The 23,987-nt window shown below is 30.2% G+C and overlaps 1 protein-coding gene across 2 annotated transcripts; it reads left to right on the top strand.

The window, feature by feature from the left end:
- The first annotated feature begins 17,156 nt into the window (after window positions 1-17,156).
- LOC114379752 (regulator of nonsense transcripts UPF3-like) lies at window positions 17,157-23,368 on the top strand. 2 transcript variants are annotated; one of them, XM_028338451.1, is made up of 13 exons: window positions 17,157-17,604; window positions 18,032-18,138; window positions 18,403-18,498; window positions 18,620-18,718; window positions 18,857-18,933; window positions 19,157-19,270; window positions 19,617-19,761; window positions 19,935-20,008; window positions 20,862-21,294; window positions 21,490-21,585; window positions 21,682-21,806; window positions 21,894-21,945; window positions 22,422-23,368. In XM_028338451.1, the coding sequence occupies exons 1-12, from the start codon at window positions 17,465-17,467 to the stop codon at window positions 21,930-21,932; spliced, it is 1,545 nt and encodes a 514-aa protein (XP_028194252.1). In that variant the 5' UTR covers window positions 17,157-17,464; the 3' UTR covers window positions 21,933-21,945; window positions 22,422-23,368. The 2 variants fall into 2 exon arrangements, with proteins under 2 accessions (XP_028194252.1, XP_028194251.1); XM_028338450.1 differs by having other exon boundaries at window positions 22,443-23,368.
- The last annotated feature ends 619 nt before the right edge of the window (window positions 23,369-23,987 follow it).

Here is a 23,987-nt window from a genome sequence, read left to right on the forward strand (position 1 = left end):
TCATCTCCATCCTAAAACGTGTCTTGTTACACCATATTACTATTATATAATGGATTCTTCATGTGCTTATTTATGAATCAAGGAAATAAAAAAATAGTGCTTCAATAAATAAATATTAATTACTTTTATTTTATTTAATGATATTATCTTAAAAATATTTTTCATTTAATTGAAAATTTACTTTTAATGACTTTTTGTTTTATTTTTAATATCAAGTTTGAGGAAAAATAAATCTAGAAAGAAAGTTTATTTTTTATATGAGATTGGTAAAGTTAGCAATGTTAACTAATTTCTTTTAATTAGTATTATAATTTATTTCTTATACTATATTTTTTATATAATTTTTTAAAATTAATTCATAAGAACTAACAAAGTTGATTAGTATATTTATTATTATTTTATTTATTAATAATTTATATTTATATTTTTATAAATTATATTTAAGAATTGAAGGATTCATCTTTTCACTATTTCTACCTGATTAATTAATTAATGTGTGTTAATTATCTTTTCTAACCTTCGCAAGTGAGAGAATGAATTTTTCTTAATATTTTATACCATTTATGATTTATAAAAAAAATTATAAAATAATTATAATATTTTGATTAAAAAAATTAATGCAAGAAATAATTTGAAAAAAATCTTATAAAAAACAAAATATTTTTTTTTAAATAGTCACATATATAAGGATAAAGGTCGTACTTGAGTCTCAAGATCTTAATAAATTCTGAGGTTCACAATGAATTTAAGGGTGTAGAATTTTATTCACCGAAATATATATACCTAGGAGGTGTACTATAAATAAAGAATAAAAAGAATTAATCACAATCATATAATAATTATATATGCACGATTAAGACTAAATGAATTTGGTTTTTCTAAAGTAAACAATTTATTTTGGAAAAAAAACTAAATAATAAAACTTGTTGGCACAACGATTTGGCAATTAGCTATATGTTTCTTAATCAAAATATTAATTATCAATTTTTTTGAATGATTAATATTATTTATTTATTTATTTTATAAAACTTAAATTACAAAGTATAATATAAAAGAGTATAATCTAGTTAGTTGAATAATGTGTAATATTTTTTTTATTGATAAATATTAGTTTTTAATTATCAATTTGTGTTAGTGAGAGAATTTCAATCCAAGATTTTCTCCTTTTTCTTCTATAAATGTTATTAGTTTTAGATTTTTTAACTTCATAATAATATTTTTTAAATGCATTAGTTATTGTATATTTTATAAGACTTGTTACTCGTGTTTGATTATTATTGATTTTTTTACAAATTATAATAATAATAATAATAATAATTTATTATTTACATAATAATAAAAAAATATTTTCAAATTTTTTTTATTAAGGTGATCATTAATGATTACCTGATGTAAAAAAAACATTAAATTATATGGTGTTTTTTGTCTTATCGTATCTCCTATAATAATGTCCAACTAATTAATGGAATTGAAAAGTCAAAATTGAAGGTTGAATTGACGGTTATGATATTTAATTTATAGTCATTCATTTAATTTACATATTAATGAATTTTTTTATTACATTAAATATGATCATTTATTGCCTCTTTATGACTCTTTCTTCAAATTGATTGTATCTTTGTGTGCCGTTGTAACTCATTTTTTACACACGCATATTTGAGGTTCATAACTATTGTACTCGTATCTGATTATTTTTTATTTCTACCTTGGAAAAAAATATTTATACTAGTAAGAGAAAAAAGTAAGCACGGAACAAATTTTACACAATAATTTAGTTATAAATCATCATGATAATTAAATGATTTTTATAAAAATTATTAAAAAATTCTATCAACAATCATTTATAATTAGATTACAATAATAAACTCTATTAGTAAAGATGTGCTGGAATATAAGAATTAAATACTTATTCAATAAGTTTTTGGGACATATAAGTTTTTAATTATCATAAGAAGTTATGTTATACTACGCCCAATTACAAATTACAATTGATTTATCTAATTTGAATTAAGCGGTAGTCAAATTTAAGCGTATTAAAATTGACTATAAAATAAATAAATTAAAAGTAATTTCATAAACTATTACGCCCAAAAGTTTATTGAAATAAAATGGAAAAAGCTTACAAAAGTCATAAATTATTTTATTAGCTTAAATAAACTCCACATAAGTCTAAGTAATATTGTAAATAAAAAAAAGTGATTAAAATAAGAGATTTATTAAAATTAATTAATTATTTTTTTGAAAGAAATTAATTAGTCATTGGTATTTTTTTGTTATCTTATGTTAAAGATCACAAATATTTTTTAATTCACTTATTTAGATATTAATTTCGTTTACACCGTATAACTGGGATTCTAAAAATATTTTGTACACATAAAAAACCAAACACAAATTATCGTTAGATGTCCCCCACGTATCAACGCTCATTAATTGGTATTTAACAAAGTGAAGTAAATATTCCGCATCTTATATCATACTTAATAAATAAAAAATGCACGGTAAATGACAAAGAAATAATCAACAAGATGTAAACCTTTTTCAACAACTTCTGCAACATTTATCACAGTTATCTATTATATATTTTTCCTGCATATTTAAATAACGTTAGAAAATAATTATGTAGGAAAACTTTTACGCTTGTTGCTAATTGTCCTGCAAATTTTGTCTCTAGATTTATTTGCTCACAATTTTTTTTTATTTTCAAAATTTGCAGGAATATTTTTATATATAGTTTTTCTATAAATTTTCTTATAAAATTATTTATATTTTAAGAATAAAAATTACAATAAAATTCATATATACTTCTATGAATTTTCTTACAAATTTATTTATTAAAATTTTCATTTTTTAAAATATTTTGCAGAAAAATATGTCTGAAAATATTATAGTGTGTAAAATATCCAGGGAATAAGTAATGATAAGCTGTAACTAAATGAATTTAATATTTCTAATATAATTATATATATAATTAAAAATATTAAGTCCGTTTAATATTTTGCAGAAAATACGTTGGAAAATTATAATTTAAAGACAAATTTAAAAAATTTATATTCGTCACTATATTTTTTACAGTTCTTTCGCTCACCAGTATTTTTTTTTTACATATTTCGCTCACAAATATTTCCTCCGTCCCATACTAATCATCTTTGTAAAAAAAGTTATCCTACAATAATTATTATTTTAATTTTTTAATGTAATATTAATTATTTTTTCCACTTATATACCTTATATTAATAATAATGATATGAACTAAAAAAGTAAAAATTAATTGATCACCATCAAGTTAATTTTGTAAAATTATTATCATCTTTCATCCATTTATTAATTTTTCTAGATGTATATAAAATAACCAACAAGTATAATGTGAACGGATAGAGTATTAATTAACATTAAATATACCTTCTTAAAAATAATATTTGATAAATCAGGATTTAAATCCTAAACCAATTAGTTAATAAATATAATTTACTACCACATGTTAATCATTGTTCCCTAGATAAAAAAAAAATAAAAAAGTAAAATTAGAAAATCATTATTAAAAATATTAATAATAAAAATATCATATTTTAATATTTTTAAAATAAGAGTCCAACTACAGACTATTTTATGGACATTAATTAAAGAGTATTATAAATACCATATTATTATTATTTTAAAAAGTAAGTGTCCATTGAATGAATTTAATTTTTTTTATATAATACTATATTTTTGTAATATAGAGTTGCTAGATATTAAAATATCTCAAGAATATTGGTTTAGGAAACATAAATTTTAGTAACTCTTAATTAAAAAATATAATATTATATTAAAAATATTAAATCCATTTAATAAACAATTATTTTTAAAATAAAAGTAATATGGTATTTATAATACCCTTTCATTAATGTCCTTAAAATACTCGTAGTTGGACTTTTATTTTAAAAATAGTATTAAAATATGATATTTTTATTGTTATGTAATAAATGCATTCTTTTTAATAATGATTTTTTAATTTGACTTTTGCTATTTATTTTTATTTCTACTTTTAGTATGAGATATGTTTTTATTTATTTATATATTTGTCTTCTTAAAGTTAAAGTTAATATTAATAGTTATTATCAATTCTTAAATATTTTACGCAATATCATAAATAAGAAAAAATTATATTCTTTTTGTCTTTAATATAAGTAGAAAAAATGAGTTTACACTAATTAAGAAATTAGTAGCATTATTTAAAATTCTTATCCTTCCTTTTTTAAGCGTCAGATTTTGAAAAAAATGTTTTTAATTAATTTATTATTTTCAAAGTTCAAGATAAAGTTAATTATTTTTTCTGAATTAGACTCTTACTTTTCATCTAAGTTTTAATTAATTTATACATTTATCACGAAAGTGAAAACAACTAAAATGAATTTATTGTATAGCACTAGTAGTATAAATGAAAAAAAGAGAGGATAAAATAGAAAACTTTATGAGAAAGAAGAAAATTTATTACTTTTTTTATACTTGTTGTAAAAAAATCTTAAATAACACCAAAAAGGAACAAAGGTGGTGGTGTTAATTTTATTTGAAAGTTCAACTTTTTTTTTTAAAAACTATTATTCATCAAAACTTCATATATGCTGCATTCCAAGGCAAGACTTATAAGTGGCCACCCCATTTTTTCAGTTTCTCTAATCCAAATTCCAAAGCCAAATCAATTTTTAATAGATCGATCTTAAATTTTGTTTGTGAACGAGGATCTGTCAAATACGGCCTTTTGCTTTTGATTTTGATATTCTTCTTCGTCACCATCTCCAAATCACCACCTTGTCTTCAAAGCTTTCCCTTAATTTATAGTGATACTCTTCTCCTTTCTTTTATTTATATGACTAACTGGGAATGCAGATGGATACGATTCGTTGGATCCTTTTGGCAACATCACCATCACATGGGATTTTTTGTCCGATAACGGGGATACAATTGATGTAAGGCATTTCTAGCTAATTCTGATTTATGATTTTTTTAAAACAAATTCTGTTCCGAGTTATCGTTTTTCTGGAAAGGTATGGAAGTGACTCTGTTAGTAATGATTATAAGATGAAATAAATATTTTGATAAATAATTATTTTTGTCTTTGAATGTGTAGAGTATTGACAAATTCGTTTTAGAAAGATGATAATTCAAATTTTAGTTTCTGAAAATATAAAAAAAATGTGAGAGATCCATCTATTTTAACTTTTGTCCATTACAGTTAATGAAAAAGTTTATGTGACACATAAGAATGAAAATGTCACAAAAATAATTATCAACATGACTACGAAATAGATTGAACCAAAATGTGAGTAAGTTTTCAATGGACCAAAATGTCACTAAGATTTCATTAGACCAAAATGTCAAGTTTCCATTGGACTAATCTATATTACCTCATATTTCGTATCATTTAAAGGTAAAATATAATTTAATCTTTTTTTCCATTTTTTTCATTGTAACATGTATAACATCACAATAAACACTTAAAAAATTAGGGAAAAAACATAAATTAGAACAAACATAATAATAAACATAATATTAATTAACAAGTATAATATATTTGTTGTTCTAAAATTTTTATTGTAACAACATTAGGTAGTGTGACAAAATCAAGTTGATTCTCATTTTTTTAAGGATTAACTTAATGATTGTGTATTTTGTTTGAGTCTCATATTTTGGGTAGAACAATAGATAAATTATACTTATTATTGTATTTGTTCTAACTTATTATTCTTTCATATTTTTTTAGTGTTTATTGTAATGCTATGCTTGTAACTATAAAAAAAAAAGAAATATGAAAATTAAATTATATTTTACTTTTAAATGAAACGAAATTTGGGATATGACAAATTAGTTCAATGAAAACTATTTTGGTTCAATTTATTCAACATTTATGTTGACAATCTTTTTGTTGATATTTTCGTCCCTTTGTACTATGTAGACTTTTTCATTGATGCCAATGAATTGAACTTACCATATAATGACTATTTACCCTATATATTATTAGAAAGTTTTGAGAATGCATGGGGATTTTCGATATTCTTAAGGAAACGATGAGATGCACACATACCTGTTTATTTGTTACGGTTGTGTTCAACACGGTCATAGCTCACTTGATGACACGCACATAGGTGAGGGTATCAATATACAACTAGCAATTATTTTGACACATGGAGGCAAAGAGCAAGGAAATTGCACAATATTTAGAGACCTCAATGTTGTGAGAGGAGGCATTTATTATTGATGTTATGCCTGGAACCCCGTACAACATGCAGTCTGCAAATTACTGTAAACATCCATGACACCATTCATCATTCATCATTCCTGGCTATAGCTGTGGGAAACCATTCCAAGTTTACCACCAATGCTAACAAGTCTTGGGTCAGTTAATTAATTAATTAAGGAGATATATATCATTAATTATTTCTGATATAATACATGTTAACATTGTGCATGGCTTCATTGCAGTGACGTGTATTTACTCCCAGTTTGTAGCATCACCTGCTCCAAAATGTTGTGTTTCCTTGTCTGCATTCTATAATAGTACCATTGTTCCTTGCCCCATATGCAGCCAAGGGCTACTAGGACCGAATTGTCTCAAGTAATTCATTATTCCCACCTTCACTTTTTTGCTTCTCTAAATTGTCTCAAGTAATTCATTCTTCCCACCTTCACTTTTTTGCTTCTCTATTTCTCTAGTTTAGATTAAATTCTTTTCATTATTTTTATTAGTTATGTTTCAAACTCTTTGTTTCAAATTTTCAGTTCTAATAAGACTTCGGTGTTGCAACTATCGCAGACAAACCACCAGCTCCAATGATCAGGTGTTCACATCACATTGCCCCATTCGTGTTCACTGGTATGTGAAACAAAGTTATAAATAGCATTGGCGGGTCAAGATCACAATCATAAGCCTCAACTTTGCCAAAAACTATTCCCATTGGTGTAACCAAAGTTTTCAGTTTCAACTACCAACCCCTGCCAATTTTTGGAAATTTCAATAAGTTACTGCACTAATTATGTCATCTTTCATTTAACCTAATGTGATGCGCCCAGTTATGTGGTTATGTTAAATTTGAGACTATATCACTTCCTATGAACAAATGATTTTGATTTTGGTTCCTAACTAAGTTATACTATAATTAAAGAATCCCATTTATAGAAAAATAAAGTCTTTGAGGAACCAAAATGAAAAACACTTAATTAATTTGAAGGAAATTAACTTGTAAAATAAAAGCACAAGTGTGGCAAAATCGAGGTTGATGACTAATTTTTTTGTTCATTGAGTATAAAATTTCATATGACATACAAATGTTTTGGGGACTACCATACTACAATGGTTGGAACAATAAAGTTTTCACACGCACTCACACTATGCACTCACTGTCACTCTAGGTTAGAGAATAAGAGAAGATGATGAAGGAATTGATTGAGAGAAAATAGAGAGGACTTAGATTTCTGGAAAAAAAACTTCTGCACTATCATGCACACTTCTGCACACACTTCTTCTCATTGATGATCACTATTATATTTATACACACTGCACATGTAGTTATAACAAACTTCATAGTTGTCAAACTAACTTCAAAATGAATCACTAACTAATTCCTAACTAACTAACTAACTGAATTACAATATACATCAACATCCCTCCTTAATTCAGATTTGTCAAGGATGTCACTCCTAACTTGTTTCTCAATTCCTTGAACTTGATAGACTTCAATGGCTTAGTTAGTATGTTTGCAACTTGATCTTCAGACCTACAAAACTCCAATTCAAGCTTCTCCTTACTCACTTGATCACGCAAGAAATGAAACTCGGTTTCAATATGTTTATGTTGGATCAAGTGGCCTCGAAATAATTAAGAAGGGGGGTTGAATTAATTATAAATGAACCTTTACTAATTAAAAATCTATCCTTCTTAATGTTACTAGATTCAATTAGGCTTTTACTATAATGTTAAGAAAATAGAGAATAAAAATAGAAACTTAACCAAAAGTAAAAACGATAATTAAAGTGCACAACGGAAATTAAAGAGTGTAGAAAAGAAGACAAACATAAGAATTTTATACTGGTTCAACAACAACCCGTGCATACATCCAATCCCCAAGCAACCACCAGTTCTTGAGATTTCTTTCAACCTTGTAAAATCCTTTACAAGCAAAGATCCACAAGGGATGTACCCTCCCTTGTTCTCTTTGAACAACCAAGTGGATGTACCCTCCACTTGAACTGATCCACAAGAGATGTACCCTCTCTTGTTCTCAGTTACAACAACCTAAGTAGATGTACCCTCTACTTGTACCACAAAGGATGTACCCTCCAATGTGTTAAAACAAAGAATTCTCAGGCGGTTAGTCCTTTGAATCTTTGTAAGGGGGAACAACAGATATTTTAGGCGATTAGTCCTTTGAAATCTTTTGTTTAAGGGGAAGGGAAGAATCAAAAGAATTCTCAGACTGTGTCCTTTTGAATTCTTTGAAAAGGGAGAAGGGAGACATAAAAGAATTCAAGCGGTTAGTCCTTTGTTCTTTTGGAAAAGGGAGAAGAGAGACACAAAAAGAATTCAAGCGATTAGTTCTTGTTGAATTCTTTTTGGCAAAGAGAGAAGAGAATGAAAAGATATAGCACACTTTTGTTTTCTGCAAAAGAACAAGGTTTGGAAAACAGAAAACTTGGAAAGCTTTTTAGCAAAGGAAGAAGAAGAAAGGTGAGAAGCAAAGGTTTCAAGATTTCTCAAAAGTTGTTCAAGAAATTCTAAAAGTTGTAAGAGTTATTGAAATGCAAGTCAAGGTCTTTCTATTATAGACTCTTCATGTCTGGTCAAGAAAACCATTAGAAGAGTTATAACTTGAGAAAACCATTGGAAGAGTTACATCTCTTGACTTTTTATTCAGAACTTGTCATTGGTAATCAATTACCATAACCATGTAATCGATTACACAAAGCATTTTATGAAAAAATGTAATTCTTCACAATTGAATTTGAATTTCAACGTTCAGATACACTGGTAATCGATTACCAATATATTGTAATCGATTACACCATTTAAAAAACATTTGGAACATTGCAAATTCAGTTAAAAGCTTTTGAAATCAAACTTTACCACTGGTAATCGATTATAGGTAATTGGTAATCAATTACCAGAGAGTAAATACTCTGGTAACTTAAAAAAATTTGGAAAAACTTTTCTTGTAAAACAAAATTGTGCTATGTTTGGTTTTTGAAAAATCTTTTTCAATACTTCCCTTGTGAAGTCTTGACTTGTTGCTTTTTGGTTTCTTCACTTGAATCTTGATTCTTCTTGATGTCTTTTCTTTAATCTTGATCTTGAACTTGTTGACTCAATCTTGACATTATTCTTTTGGGCTTTTTGTCATCATCAAAACTACTTGAATCATACTTGATTCATCATCATGAAGTTTGCTTCTACAGTTTACTCCTCCCATGTGTCATGGGATACTTGACTAAATCAATCGCTGATTTGTTATCGATCAACAACCTCAGAGGACTGTAATCCCTCAAGTTCAGTTCTTTCATTAAAGCTTCCAGCCATAGAGCTTGACAAGCTGCCATAACATCAATAATATATTCTGCTTCACATACTGACAAAGAAACTACACTCTGCTTCTTTGAGCACCAAGAGATTAGTGTTGTTCCAAATTTGAAAACATACCCAGCAGTGCTTTTCCTATCATCCTTATCACCATACCAATCTGAATCGCTATAACCAAACACTTCTTTTATATTCTTTTGACCGTAAGGATATAAAATGCCAAGATCCAATGTTCTTTTCATATACCTCGGAAGTGAGGTGTCTTTGGTTTCTCCATAAACTTGCTTATCAACCCAACACAATAGGCAATGTCAGGTCTGATGTTACATAGGTACCTCAATGAACCTACAATTTGCTTGTACAAGGTAGGATCAACTTCTTTCTCATTCTCATCTATTTGCAGCTTAATTCCAGTTTCAGTTGGTGTGATCATAGAATTACACTCCATCATATTGAACCTCTTCACAATGTCTTCTGCATACTTCATTTAATGCATGAAAATCCCTTTACTAGTAGAAACAAATTCAATACCCAGGAAGTAGGATAGTTCACCAAGATCATACATCTCAAATTCTTCCATTATTCTTCCTTTGTACACTCTCATATCTTCTTTATTACTGCTAGTCACTAGCAAATCATCTACGTAAAGACATATTATAAAAAAACTCACCAGAATTTGTGTTTCTAACATAAACTTCATGCTCAGTAGTGCACTTGGTGAAATTCTACTGGACTAGGAAGCTATCAATTCTCATATTCTAGGCTCTAGAAGCCTGCTTAAAGCCATATAGTGTCTTATTCAAATTGTAAATTTTATCCTCTTGACTTGCCACTACATAACCAGGTGGTTGAGTTATGTAGACTTCTTCTTGAAGTGGCTCATTCAAAAATGTTGATGTCACATCAATTTGATATAGAGACCAGTTTCTGTTGCTAGCAGCTACCACAATGAGCCTAACGGTTTCAAGTCTTGCAACTAATTGTAGTCCAAGCCATGTTTCTGTAGAAATCCACTTGCTACTAATCTTGCCTTATACTTGGATACATCTCCAGGCTTTACTTTAGTCTTATAGACCCACTTCACATCAATTGGTCTTTTTCCTTAAGTAAGTGGACTAACTCCCAAGTCTGGTTCTTCTCAATTAATCTCAATTCTTCTTCCATAGCTGCTCTCCAATGTGAACTTTGTGAGGCTTCATCATGACTCATTGGTTCTGATTCAATAAGTAGAGTAAAGTGCATAAAATCCCCTTTTGTAGTGATTGTTGTATCAAGATACAATTCATACTCTCTAAGTGTTTGTGGTACTTGTCTCCCTTTTTGTGACCTTCTTAGTTGTTCTCCACCTGATGGTACATCATCTTCACTTTTTGTCTTCAAGGTTCACAATCACCTTTCTTTCACCATTGTCAGCTACATTTATTTCCCAATTCCAGCCCTTAGTTTCATCTATCAAGACATGTTTGCTAATCACAACCTTCCTCATTCTAGGATCATACAACTTGTAGGCATCGATTGGATGATATCCAATGAATATAATTGGTTCAGCCTTGTCATCAAGTTTCTTTCTAATTTTCTCAAACACATGCTTAAAACACAGTGAACCAAATATTCTGAAATGACTCACACTAGGCTTCTTTTCTGACCATGCTTCTTCAAGTGTGTATCCCTACAATCTCTTAGTGACATCTGTTCAAAATATACACAACAGTAGAAGTTGCCTCTCCCCAAAAGTAATGAGGCATTCCCTTCCCTTTCATCATGCTCCTAGCCATGTTCAGAATGGTTATGTTTCTCCTCTCAGCAACACCATTATGCTGAGGTGTATAAGGAGACGTCACTTCATGAATTATTCCCTCTTCATCACAAAATACTTGAAATTCATGTGAGTTATACTCACCCCCTCCATCTGTTCTAAGAACTTTGATTACCTTATCACTTTGCTTTTCACTCAACAACTTAAACTTCTTGAAGATGTTAAACACTTCACTTTTCTGCTTAATGAGATAGATCCACATTTTTCTAGTAAATTCATCAATGAATGACACAAAGTAATTGTTACCTCCTAGGGATTTCACTTCAAAAAGACCACACACATCATAATAGATCACTTCAAGATTTCTTTTGGATTTGATTGGAATTTTTGACTTGAAAAAATTCCTTGGTTGCTTTGACACACAACTGTTTTGGTATCTCAATTTGAGAGAGACCATGAACCATTTTCTTACTTTTCAATTCACTTAAACTCTTGAAATTTAGATGACCAAACCTGTGATGCTACATCCAACTTTCATCACTTATAGAAGCAACCAAGCATTGAAATTCTACAATCTGAATTCCAATCTTGAATGTTCTGTTTCTTGACAAAGGGACCTTTAGAATTAACCTCATATTGCTATCAAATATCTTCAGTTGACTATCATTCATCTGCATTGAGTAGCCCTTTTCTAGCAACTGTCCCAAACTCAGCAAATTATTCTTCATATTGGGAACATATAGCACATCATTGATAAATGAGTGTTGTCCATCCTTCCTCTAAATCATCACCTTTCCAATTCCTTCTGCAGTTACAGAACTATTATCTGCAAACTTGATCTTGCTCTTCACCTTATCATCAATGTTTACAAACCACTCTTTATGTCCAGTCATGTGATTAGAACAACCTGTGTCAAGGAATCACAAATTAACATTGTCTTCTTCTGAGTTTGTAGTTGCCATTAATAACACTTTATCAGAGTCAAAATCCTCATCTTGTGCCAATTGAACATCATCTGCATTTCTTGAAACCCTTTTATTTATGCACTCATCTGCAAAATGTCTTCATTTCTGACAATTATAACACTGAATCCGTTGTTGAATTTTTTCTTGCCTACTTTGTGATTCCCTCCACTTTTCTTGTCAGTTTCTTCATTCTGGTTATGATTTCCAGAACTGCTGGAGCCCTCACCTGACCCCTTCCACTTATTGTTCTTCACTTTCCCTTCTTATTCTTGACACCATCATAGTTGTTCCCTTTGGTTGTTTGGGCTTGCATAGCTTGCTCAGCTAATCTTTGTGAGTTTCTTTCATTGAGCCTCATCTCTTGAGCTTCCAGTATTCCTATGCAGTTCTTCAATCTTCATTTCTTCAAGATCCTGACCTTGCTCAATTTCCACCACTATATGATCGAATGTTGGTGTCAAGGTTCTTAGTACCTTGTCAATGATCCCCAAGTCTGATTGCTTGTCACCATAAGCATTCATTTGATTTGTAATTGCCTAGATTTGAGAAAAGAACTCACCAGTGCTTTCTTGATCACTCATTTGTAGAAGTTCATACTACCTTCTCAAGGTCTGCAACTTCACCTTAAATTTAGTTAATTGTAAACTAATATAGTTCCTACATGTATTAAATGCATAATACTTTTTGTATATCAAACATAAAGTTCCAAACATTTTGCTTGTAATCCCCTAACTTTTCATTCAACAAGGTCAGAAACCATATATAGTTACTCTTCTTATTCATATCTACTGTGGCTCATGCAACTACAAATATGTGCTTGTTGGCATCATAATATGTATCACTTATTCGCTATTGATTGGATTGAAATATGGAAATATTTTCTCTCTTGCAATGATATGCAGTAAGTTTTAGAAAGGAAGTATTGCAGACATTAGTGTTTGAGTTCCCATTATTGACAAATTTTCAATTATGAATAAATCAATCCAATAAACATTCATTTGATAATTATATGTTTTCAATGGGTTTATTTTTACATGAAAGGATTTAAGTTGAAAGTGATAAAGATGCAATCTCCCTTCCTATGATATTTCTACCCATGAGAAATGAAAAACAAAAGGAACAAATCATGCAATGTGATATAAAAAACATATGTTTACGCAACTTCAAAATCAACAAGGTAATGACCCAAACAAATATAAACTACCCTAATTGCTAAATGTTAGGTGGATTTGGTAAATAAATAGAAAAGTCTATGAATTCTAAAGTTCATGCACATAGTTAAAATTGTTAAAACGCAATTTTTTAACCATTAAAAAGTTAAGTTTAAAAAACTAAGAAAAGATAACGGACACTAAAGTAGATGCAAATAATCAATGAATATGAAAGAATTAAGAATTCAAATTATTAAACTAACATTATTGTCTGCTTTAAAGTCATGTTACCTTTAGTGGTAAAGCACAACATCTTTTCAAATTCATTGGATGTTGACCTAAGGACCTAAGTTGTCTATCCCACTCAAGTCTTTGATGATCTAATATAATTTGATTAATAGTTGTTATGTGTGTTTTATGTTGTGCCACCATATAAGTTGAGAAAAATGACATAACTCAAAATAATATAACAACAAAAATGGTGTAGGCATTTATTGTAAGGTACTTGTGATCAAGTCTCAAATAATGAATGGTATGCACAACAAAGATAGATTAAAGAATAAATATTTACATGATAGTAAAAACCATAAAGACATGGAGAATCAGGATTAACAAGCATGACAAACCAATATTTAAATTGTTTCAATCATGCATGTTCATATAATTATCAAAACATTGTTGACATTTTTTATAATTATTATCATTTGGGACTAGTAGTGAGTATATATATTGAACAAAAACATGAAACAAGTATCCTACAAATAGCAAAGTAACAATTTAAACTAAAATTGAATGAAGTTGATTTTCACAATGTCAAGAATATAAAAAATGGAGTTGTATTATTTAAAAAAATCATTAAAAGGTCAAAATATAAATATATTAAATAAATTAGATATCAAATAAAATATTTTTAAAATTAAAAAATAAATGATTTACAAAACCTTGATATAAGAGTCTAGTACACAATGGTAGAATTTGCATAAATGGTTCTAACATTTGTCTCTCAACTAGTAATTCAGCCAAATATCTAGTAAATTATTCAAAATTCATTATGAAATGCTTGAAACACAAAGCAAAAGTAAATTATAGTTAAAAAATGCTTGACAAATTGTAATGTTTAAATAGTAGTATCACACAAACATCTTGATCAAGTATAACATATAAGAGTTCAAAGGTTAAAGCTATGAAAAAAAAAGTAACAAGTGCCACTATACTATATTTGCTCAAAACAACGAAAGCTAGGCATGAGAGAGATACAAATATAAGAAGGCATCAACATGTCTAGAGTGAAAAAAGGTGATATTGTAGTAGACAACTTCTTAAAAGTGAGCAAACAAAAAAAAATAGCATGAATGGATGTTGAATAAGAAACAAATATTGACATAAAAAAGTATACAAAAATTGAACAATTAACCCTATATCGTGATACGAGACCTTCACAAACATTATCAAACTCAATCTTTATGATACTAATGAGTGATCAAGAAGGTGGGTGTAACTTGAAGTAGAGAAAAAAAGGGCATGCATCATGATTATTTGGAAATGCAAAAGAGAAATAATGCTTAAAGTTGAATAATGTAATGTGTAACATCCCAAAAATAATTCAATAATTATTTAGATAGAGATATCTAAATATATCTTTTTGTCAAGGAAAAGATAGATTACATTGTTTTAAAATATTAGATTGTTATTTTGAAAAGATGTTAGTATAATAACATATTAGATTGGTTAAAGTTAATTATAATTAAAGATAATAAAAATAATAGATAAAAAAGATTAGTTAAACAAATTTTAGATTACGTACTATTTTATATAAGGATATAAACAATTCATTCTCTTAGAATCACGGTCTCTCGCTATTAGTGGACTGCTCAAGAATTGAGACAGAGAAAGAAAACAAGAAAATTCTTTCGTCACACTTGATAGAGAAAAATTCTTGATTACATTTATTTTAACTTGATTAGTAATTCATAATAAAACATTGAATACGCTACTTTTGTTATATTCTTAGCATTAATTTAGTTTAGATACTCATGTTTTTTGAGGATAATATTTTGTTTTTGTAAAAATTCGTTTATTTGATTTATTTTATTTCACATGAGGTATTTTTAGTATTTTTAAACTATTATAACTTTGAAATTTTATATTGTTTTTGGTATATTTTATTATGGGTGGGTAACGAATGACCTTACGTAGTGTAATGATCAATCTTTCGAGAGGTGAAGGAGTAAGGGGTGAGTGACAAATAGGAGTGGGAGGGGATGGACAACAAACAGGAGAAGGATAGAATGGAAAATAACTCTTAGATCGAGGTTAGATATCCTTTCTCTCACGTCTCTCTTTCTCTGCAACCAAACCAAGACCTGTTAGTTAATGAGTGGTATTCAAAACTCATGTCATACATAGATTGATGAAGAAAAACCCTAGGATAAAGGAAAGAAAAGCTTTACAGTTATTGAGTAAGTCAATGAAAAGCGGATCCGGGAGTGCAATCTTGCAAGGGAAGAAAACAAATGGTGTGCTCTTTCTCTTTCTTGCTAACTCTACATACATGTTTATCGCGTCTCTTCACATTACTCTTTGCATAAATTTCTACCTTTTCACGTCATTGCTTTCTTTTATTAATTTGTGAAGTCCCGCACTATTTTGTTTCATTTGTTTTTTCCCACACCCAAATCATCATCTATCAGTGTATGCTTACTTTCAATATATACAAGTCAACTTTTAGCCTATAAATATATATTTTCATATGATTATAATTAATGATAGATAAATAATTACATATATAAATTATAATTTGGATTTATAACAAATTAATAATTTAAACTGTGATAAATTTTAAACTAAAATGAATAAGAAGTTTTAAAAAACAAACATATTTTCACTCTTGTATTTTTGTTGGAAAATGAAAGCAGATAACGGGCAAACCATGATGCCACCTAAGTATATAAATAAAGATAAATGGAAGATAGTTTAGGAAAATGAAGAGAAAAATTTTCTGGTTAGTTGCGAAAAAAGTATATGAAATACACCTATCAAGGAGTGAATCCAATAAGAGAAAACATGTTGAGAATATAACATAAATTCTTTTATAATAAGAACATATTAAAAAATAATTTTGATTAATCTATTTTTTTAGATGGGCACCTATCTAATAAGATCTCAATTAAATTGTTTATCTAAAGGAGTCCTTGAGCTTCTCGTATAAGTTAAAACTCTCACGCATAAGTTAAAAATATCTTTTGAAGAAGTTAATTGAATTAGTCCATCTATAACTTTTTTTTTAGTTTCTTGGTTTATTTTCATATTTTCTTATTATAAGTATTTATCAAAAAGTTTATCCAAAATCGTTCTTATTCAAGAAAACCTTAACTAAGCTATTTACCCCAACGAATCCAAAAAATATATAATTTAAGAAAATATTATTTATTGAAAATTTGCATCACAATTCTTAATTCTATTAAATATAAATATAAAAATTAAAATTATAAATTGAGTTTACAATTATGATTTCTTTAAAAATTGAATAATTTTTATCTTCCTTATTTATTATTTATTTTATCAAGGAAACATCTAGAAGAATTTACTTAAATTATAAAATTATTTGTGTGAATTAGTTAATTGAATTTTATATCAATAAAGAATGAGAGTAAAATAAAATAAAAAAAGTCAAAAGTACAAAGGTAAGGGGGAAGCGCAAAACGCGACCGTATATTCTTTTTAATATCACTGACAACACAACACAGCACAAAGTCGCAACTTCCTTTGGAAACAAACCAAACAAACAAACAAAACCCCTCTTTCTTTCTTTCTTTTGAGTGCATGGCAATTTGGGGCTTTTCTTTGGAATTAGGGCACACGCACATGATTTTGGTTGATTGATCCTCGCAATCATAAACAGTGGGGAAGATGTAATCCCACCGAGATTATTGGTTGATTGATTGATAAGTGGTAAGTGGTAAGTGGAAGTGCAAGTGCAAGTGTGTGTGTGTGTGTGTGTGCGTGTGTGTGTGTGTGTGTGTGTGTTTGTGTAAGGGTTTGTGGTATGAAGGGTGCGTTGGATCGGACGAAGGTGGTGCTGCGCCACTTGCCGCCTTCTATTTCTGAGGCCGCCCTTTTGTCCCAAATTGATGCGGCCTTCGCTGGCCGCTACAACTGGCTCTCTTTCCGTCCCGGCAAGATCAGGTTTTCATTTTTCATTTCCATTGCAATATTATTACTTCATTCATTGCATGCTTCTTTTTATTATTATTAGTCAAGTGACCATAAGTAGGCTAGGCTAGGCTAGGGTGTTTGTTGCCTATGTATTTGTAATTGTAATTGGTAGATTACCATGGCATAAATTATGTTTCAACCGAATCTTCCTTGGCTTCTGCTTATTATTTTAAATTTTTTAACTGAATGTCTGAATTGTGAATTACAGTTTGCATTCTCTGTTTTTATTATATGCTAAGGACATTCCTTTTGCATTCTCTGTTTCAACCGAATCTTCCTTGGCTTCTGCTTATTATTTTAATTTTTTTAACTGAATGTCTGTATTGTGAATTACAGTTTGCATTGTCTGTTTTTATTATATGCTAAGGACATTCCTTTTGACTTTATGGGTTTTCAGCCAGAAGCATATGTCATTTTCTAGAGCCTACATTGACTTCAAGAGGCCAGAGGACGTTATATTGTTTGCCGAGTTCTTTAACGGACACGTCTTTGTGAATGTAAAGGGTAATTAATGAACTGCATCTTTAAGATCTTGCTAAAGCTCTTAGCATTGCCATTGTTGTCATCATTATTGGAATCTGGCCGGTGCCATGGGTTCCGTTTGGGTCCGAGGGTTTTTCTGTGGCAAGCAATCTATGTTTTGACTCTATTTGGAATTTAAAGTCTGTATTTCTCAAGTATTTTTTTTATTCATGTTACATATTTTGTACGATAACTGAATATTAAATACTGAATCTCATTCTCTGTTTCACCATTGTTGCTTACTAGGATCTCAGTTCAAAGTCATTGTTGAATATGCTCCTTCACAACGTGTTCCAAGACAGTGGTCTAAAAAGGATCTTCGTGATGGAACCATATATAAAGGTATCATTTGGACAAAAGTTTAAGTAAATACAATGGATATATTTATCTCATTGGGAGTTATATGTATGTATAGAGTCTTTCCCTCTTGATAAATATAAGCATTTACATGGTGAACATCTAGATTCTGAGTATCTGGAGTTTCTTGAACTACTTGCCAAGCCTGTTGAGAATCTTCCCAGTGCCGAGATACAATTGGAGAAGAGGGAAGCAGAACGATCTGGTTAGTCAACTAATACAGAAAATATGCTGTAAATTTTAAGTTTGGAAATTTTGAGACTTAACACCACGCGTTCGCAGAATGGGCACAAAATACTATTTTTTTCCATTCTTTACTTAATGGGTTTACCTCCTTTAACAGGTGCTGCAAAAGATATTCCTATAATTACACCACTGATGGACTTTGTGCGCCAGAAAAGAGCTGCCAAGGGACCTAGGGTATTATTTGCATATGATCAACTTTAGAAATTTCAAATAAGCTTATTTGATTGTCCTTTGCCATTATGTCTGTGTTTCTGAGCATGTGTGTCCATCCATGCATGTGTGAAGATGAGATTGAGTGCATTTGTTCTGAGCAAGTTCCCCATAAATATCCTTATTCTGTTTTATCTATTAGCACTGCTGGTATGTTGCTTACCCAATGCACATCATGTGTGTGCAGAGGCCACTGTCAAATGGAAAAGTGAGTAGAAGAGCTGGCACTTCATCAAATGGGGGCCCTAGTTCCGCCACATCAAGACGTGGTTCTGGAAAGAAGAGGGTTTCTGCTACAATGGTATTATGCATTTTTTGGAGAGGAAAGTTAAATATGGCTAATTATTAGCATGTTTTCAGGACAAAGTATTTTGGTATAACATTGTTAATGATATACTTAAATTAAAAAAAATTATTTAATTATTATTGGTTCAATGACGGTTAGACCATTAAATCTTGAACCAGTACCCTTACTCCTCCAATGACTGGTCCGGTTTTCAAAACATTGATTATTAGTACAATGGTTTTTCATCAACTTTTGGAATACCAGAAAATAGCATAGTATTTGATACTCATCTGGCTGTAACACCTGATTCTTACTCTTATGTGTTTTTAACATTTGTAACTCTTGCTTTCGTGATGGACAGTATGTTGCAAGGGACCCAGGGAAAAGTTCTACTATCAAAGACAAATCATCTTATACTTTGGTTCCTAAGCAAGATGATCAGCATCTTCCAAATAAAGCTTCAAACATGGCTTCTTCAGATGGAAATCAAACTCTTGATGAGAATGGTAAGGTTGATGTTTTTGTTCAAAACTTCACGTGATAATTTTTTTTTCTTTGGGTTTTTATTTTATGATTTGGACTGCCATTTTAAAATATACATTTGGTTTTCTTTATTCTTGAATTACTATTGCTTTCTATAGGAGTTTACTTACCACTTCCACTTTGTCAATTTTATCAGGAGTTTCTGGAAATCATGATGCTGGGAAGAAAAAAGTACTACTTCTTAAAGGGAAGGAAAGAGAAATAATTACTGTAAGCTTATGATTTATATCATCATAATTCAATTTTATTTGTAATTTGTTTATTGTACATGTTGTGAAAAAGATTGATATGGAATCTTAGTTTAGTTGACTAAATAAATGGTGTGCTAGAAATTACTGTATTTCGCATTTTCTCCTTGTTTCCTTTTGATGGTTAACATGTGCCGATGAACAGCGCTGACTTAAGCTGAATGTATAGTTGTTAAAATGTTCTCATTAATCTGCTTGGATTGATCATTTATCACTTTCTTAGAAGCAGTCCACCCTCCTCTCTTGTCATTTTTTCTTGAACATCTTGTTTCTTTATATTGTTTGTTTTCAATGTTGATGAGTTGCTGTTGATCCCATCCTGTTAGCATCAATTGATTTTGTGAAATTTTCACTTTAAATTAGCTTGAGCTGCATTTTGATTAATTCATTCTTTGATCAATGTGTGAATTGTCTGGTGATGTTATACTTAAATTGTCCTGTTAGTGACCAAAGAGATCAAAGGTTAATTTGATATTGACTATCAGTTTGACATTACAAACCTCAGAATAAATGTGAAGGCCAATGTGCTTTAGAAAACTACTAGGAAGGAAGTGAATGTTAATTATGCAATTGCTTTAATAGGTATAGTGATACTACTTGCCAAAGTGGCTGACTCCCAGGATTTTTTTTTCTGTAATATGCTGTCTTATTGTTGCATGTATGTGGAATATGATGAGTCAATAATACAGTATCATTTTGAATATGGATTGTATTTAGTTCATTGCCAGTATCATTGGTTGATTCATCTGTAGGATCATGTTATAACTACCGTTCTGCTAAGAGTCTATTTTCTTTTGGTTGTTTTTATTGTGCAGGTATCTGATTTAGATAGCATGTCACAGCATCACAATGTAACATCTTCAGCTAAAACAGTTGTTGGTTCAACAGTTTTGAAACAGAGTCAGCGGCATGAAGGTAGTGGAAGGATTATCAGAAGCATACTCTCAAAAAAGGAGTTGCATCAAAGCCAGTCTTCCAGGGCCCTCTCTGAGCAGAAAATCCTGACATCCAATCTAGAGAAAGAAAAACAGCCCCCTCGCCCCTTACATGTCCAACTAATTTTGAAGGGCTCTAATGGGACACCAGAGAATAAGATTGGTGTGCATGATTCACATGTTTCTAGTGAGAGGCAAGAGAGACATGTTAGACATAAAGATAGACCTGATCGTGGTGTCTGGACAAGTCGTTTCAATGGAGCTGACGTGTCTTTCTCATCTCCTGCTTCCTCACAAGTAGATCCTTTGGAAGGTACATGTTTTATTCTATACCAATGATTTTGATTTTGGCCATTGCAGATTATCCTTTATGTTGTAAAAAGGGGGAAAACTGACAAAAACATTTTGACTAGCTATACAGCTGACATATGATGCACAAAATATAACTGCTGTCTGGGAAATTGCTTACATCTTCACAAGTTGAATTTTTCATATGTATACGAAACAGGAAGTCAAGCAGATTTGAAACATGACATGCCAAATGCAAGAAGTGTGGAGGTAAAATCTTTTGGAAGTGTCCGTACCAGTCATTCATCAGAAAATGGTTAGTTTCTGGCTCTGAAAAGCAGAATCTTAAAACATTTTTATGCTTACATTCAGGTTGATTTCTACTTAAATTTTACTTCTTGTGTCTATTTAGGTTTCAATAAGCATTTTGGTCGTCGTGGACCATCATATGGGGTAAAGGATGTTGATGGCTATTCAGTTTCAAGTGAAGGGAAGCATCCTAGAAGATCTAGTACATCTGCTTATGGTTCCAACGAGGTCCCTAAATTTGATTTCTCCTTGGCAATACACGGCATATTCTTTTCTGGTTCAATAATTGATTAAGATCTCTTCTTTAAATTGCAGAAACAAGTTTGGGTTCAAAAAGCAAGTTCTGGTAGCTAGAGTATTTTGATTGGTGAGACACATTCCCTTTATCGAGGCTGTAGTTGTATAGCTTAGAAAAATGCTTGTTGATTAGCCAGTCTTAAAAGTCCCCTTATTGGTATTTTTTACGAGTTTTTGAAATTTCTCTTGGTCTGGCATTGGCATTATAGAATACTATTAATGAGTTCATATTACTGTAGAGCTAGTCATCATTGATTTTCTGAGATTTTTACTATCCGAAACAATTTTCCCTATAATATTTAGTTCTTTACATTATTGTCATTTTTGTGAAATTTTGTTTGAACTGTAAATAGTGATTTTATGTGCTTTTAATATAAATTTAGGTGGTGTATTTTTGGTTTGACTTTCTTTAATATGTGATTTCATGATGTAGCTTCATAAACTGTAGTGAAATGATCGGAATATGTTGTTTACTAACCCAACATGTAATATGTTCAAGTGCTGATGTTAGTTGAAGAAATTTTTCTTGTATTTACTTGTGTCAAGGTTGATGATTTTCCCTTGCAGTGGTAAGCTTGCTGACTTACAGTTTTGGAGCATCCATTTGCTAGCTGCTGGATTCTGTCTCTTTTTGGTTGACAGATTCTTACAAGTAAATGAGTGTGTGGTTAAAAAAAATTCTTTTACAATACAAGAGAGGAAAGTATCATGATGCAATTGATTTGGCCTAAAATATTCAGAGACATAACTTCATTGAAGATGGCTCCCTAGTAAAAAGAGAAACGAAAACAGTGGTATCACAATTGCCTGGTGTCCCAGTTACGAGTTGTTGCTTGTTTGAAGAATTATGGATAGATTTGCATACCTTGGCAAGTTGACCTAGTATGAGCATAGTCTGGGTTTATAGAGTTAATCTTGTGAGTGGTTTTAGTGTCAATATAAATCCAGGGTATTCTGTATCCGTTTCCTTAGTTCCTGTATATGCAATCCCCTATTCGAGGTATTGTGTGCCTTTTTCCTTAGTTCCTATATCATTTAGCTGTCTGCCAAATACAATTGGGCGCTTGAAATGATCCTGGAAAGTTTTTGGACAATCTTTGCTCACTACTTTGAAGCAACATTCCATGGATGATGTTTCAGGTTCGTGTCTTCGGTCTTCTGTTGACAGTGGAGTTTCTTGTAGAGCTCAGACACCTAAATACCATAGATGGTGTGTGTTACTAAGGATAAATAAGGGTCTTGCGGGACTTATTACAGTGTGGATATTGATTTACGTCTAAAATATCATTGTACAGTATGGTGTCGCATTTCTCAGCATAACGTAGCTGTTACATTGTCGGTTCTTGATTATATTGTCAATTTTGTGAATTGCTGCCTTGGGCGCAATTGTTAAATTTATAATCCAAGTTATGCTGTTAAAGTTTACGTCCAATTCGGCTGTGGTATAACTTTTAGTTGATGTTGACATTCCCAAGATTTTTTTGTTCTTAGCAGACTCTGCGTGCCAATTTGGATGAAGTTTTATCTCAGATTAGTCCAAAAATTATCGTATGATCTCGACTTTGCAAAACATCATTCAATCTAGTTCTTTTGTTGCGTGTAAACAATATATTTAGATAATCAATTTGGGAGTTTATTTTTTTTTAATTATTACATGTCTTGTTATAAGATATATAGATTACTCTTTATCATAAGAAATGATTAATCCTTTAGATTTTTAATATGGTTAGTCTTTTCTATTTTAAGTGCTCGCCAATCTGTCTTTTCCTACTTATGATTAAAATAATGAAGCCAGAAATGAAATTTGAAAGTAACTTTTGCCTGACTAGTAAGGGTGGTGAGTGAAAAATAACTAGTCTCGGAGAAGGAGCAGCAAAAAGAGATATGGGCGATCCAGAAAGTATTTAATTGAGAATTGCAATATGATAAATATGGCAATAGACTTGTCTTTGTTGCAGTTTCTGTTTTGTCAATCTGTAAACAGATGGATGGTGTGTTGCATTTAGTTGAAAATAGCTTTTGCTACTGCTGCAACTAACCAAGACATACACACCTTATGAAGTAATGTTAAAAACATGCTGGGGAGTTGATCATCAATTATTCCCATGTCCG

The sequence above is a fragment of the Glycine soja genome, chromosome 12 (assembly GCF_004193775.1).
Source record: "Glycine soja cultivar W05 chromosome 12, ASM419377v2, whole genome shotgun sequence".
Lineage (NCBI taxonomy): Eukaryota > Viridiplantae > Streptophyta > Magnoliopsida > Fabales > Fabaceae > Glycine > Glycine soja.

What these genes read in the sequence shown, in the direction of transcription:
- LOC114379752 (XM_028338451.1), top strand. Translation starts at nt 17,465, where the DNA reads ATGAAGGGTGCGTTGGATCGGACGAAGGTGGTGCTGCGCCACTTGCCG. An exon ending in CGTCTTTGTGAATGTAAAGG is followed by an intron (nt 18,139 to 18,402) that starts GTAATTAATGAA and finishes GTTGCTTACTAG; the next exon opens with GATCTCAGTTCAAAGTCATT. An exon ending in CAGTCATTCATCAGAAAATG is followed by an intron (nt 21,586 to 21,681) that starts GTTAGTTTCTGG and finishes GTGTCTATTTAG; the next exon opens with GTTTCAATAAGCATTTTGGT.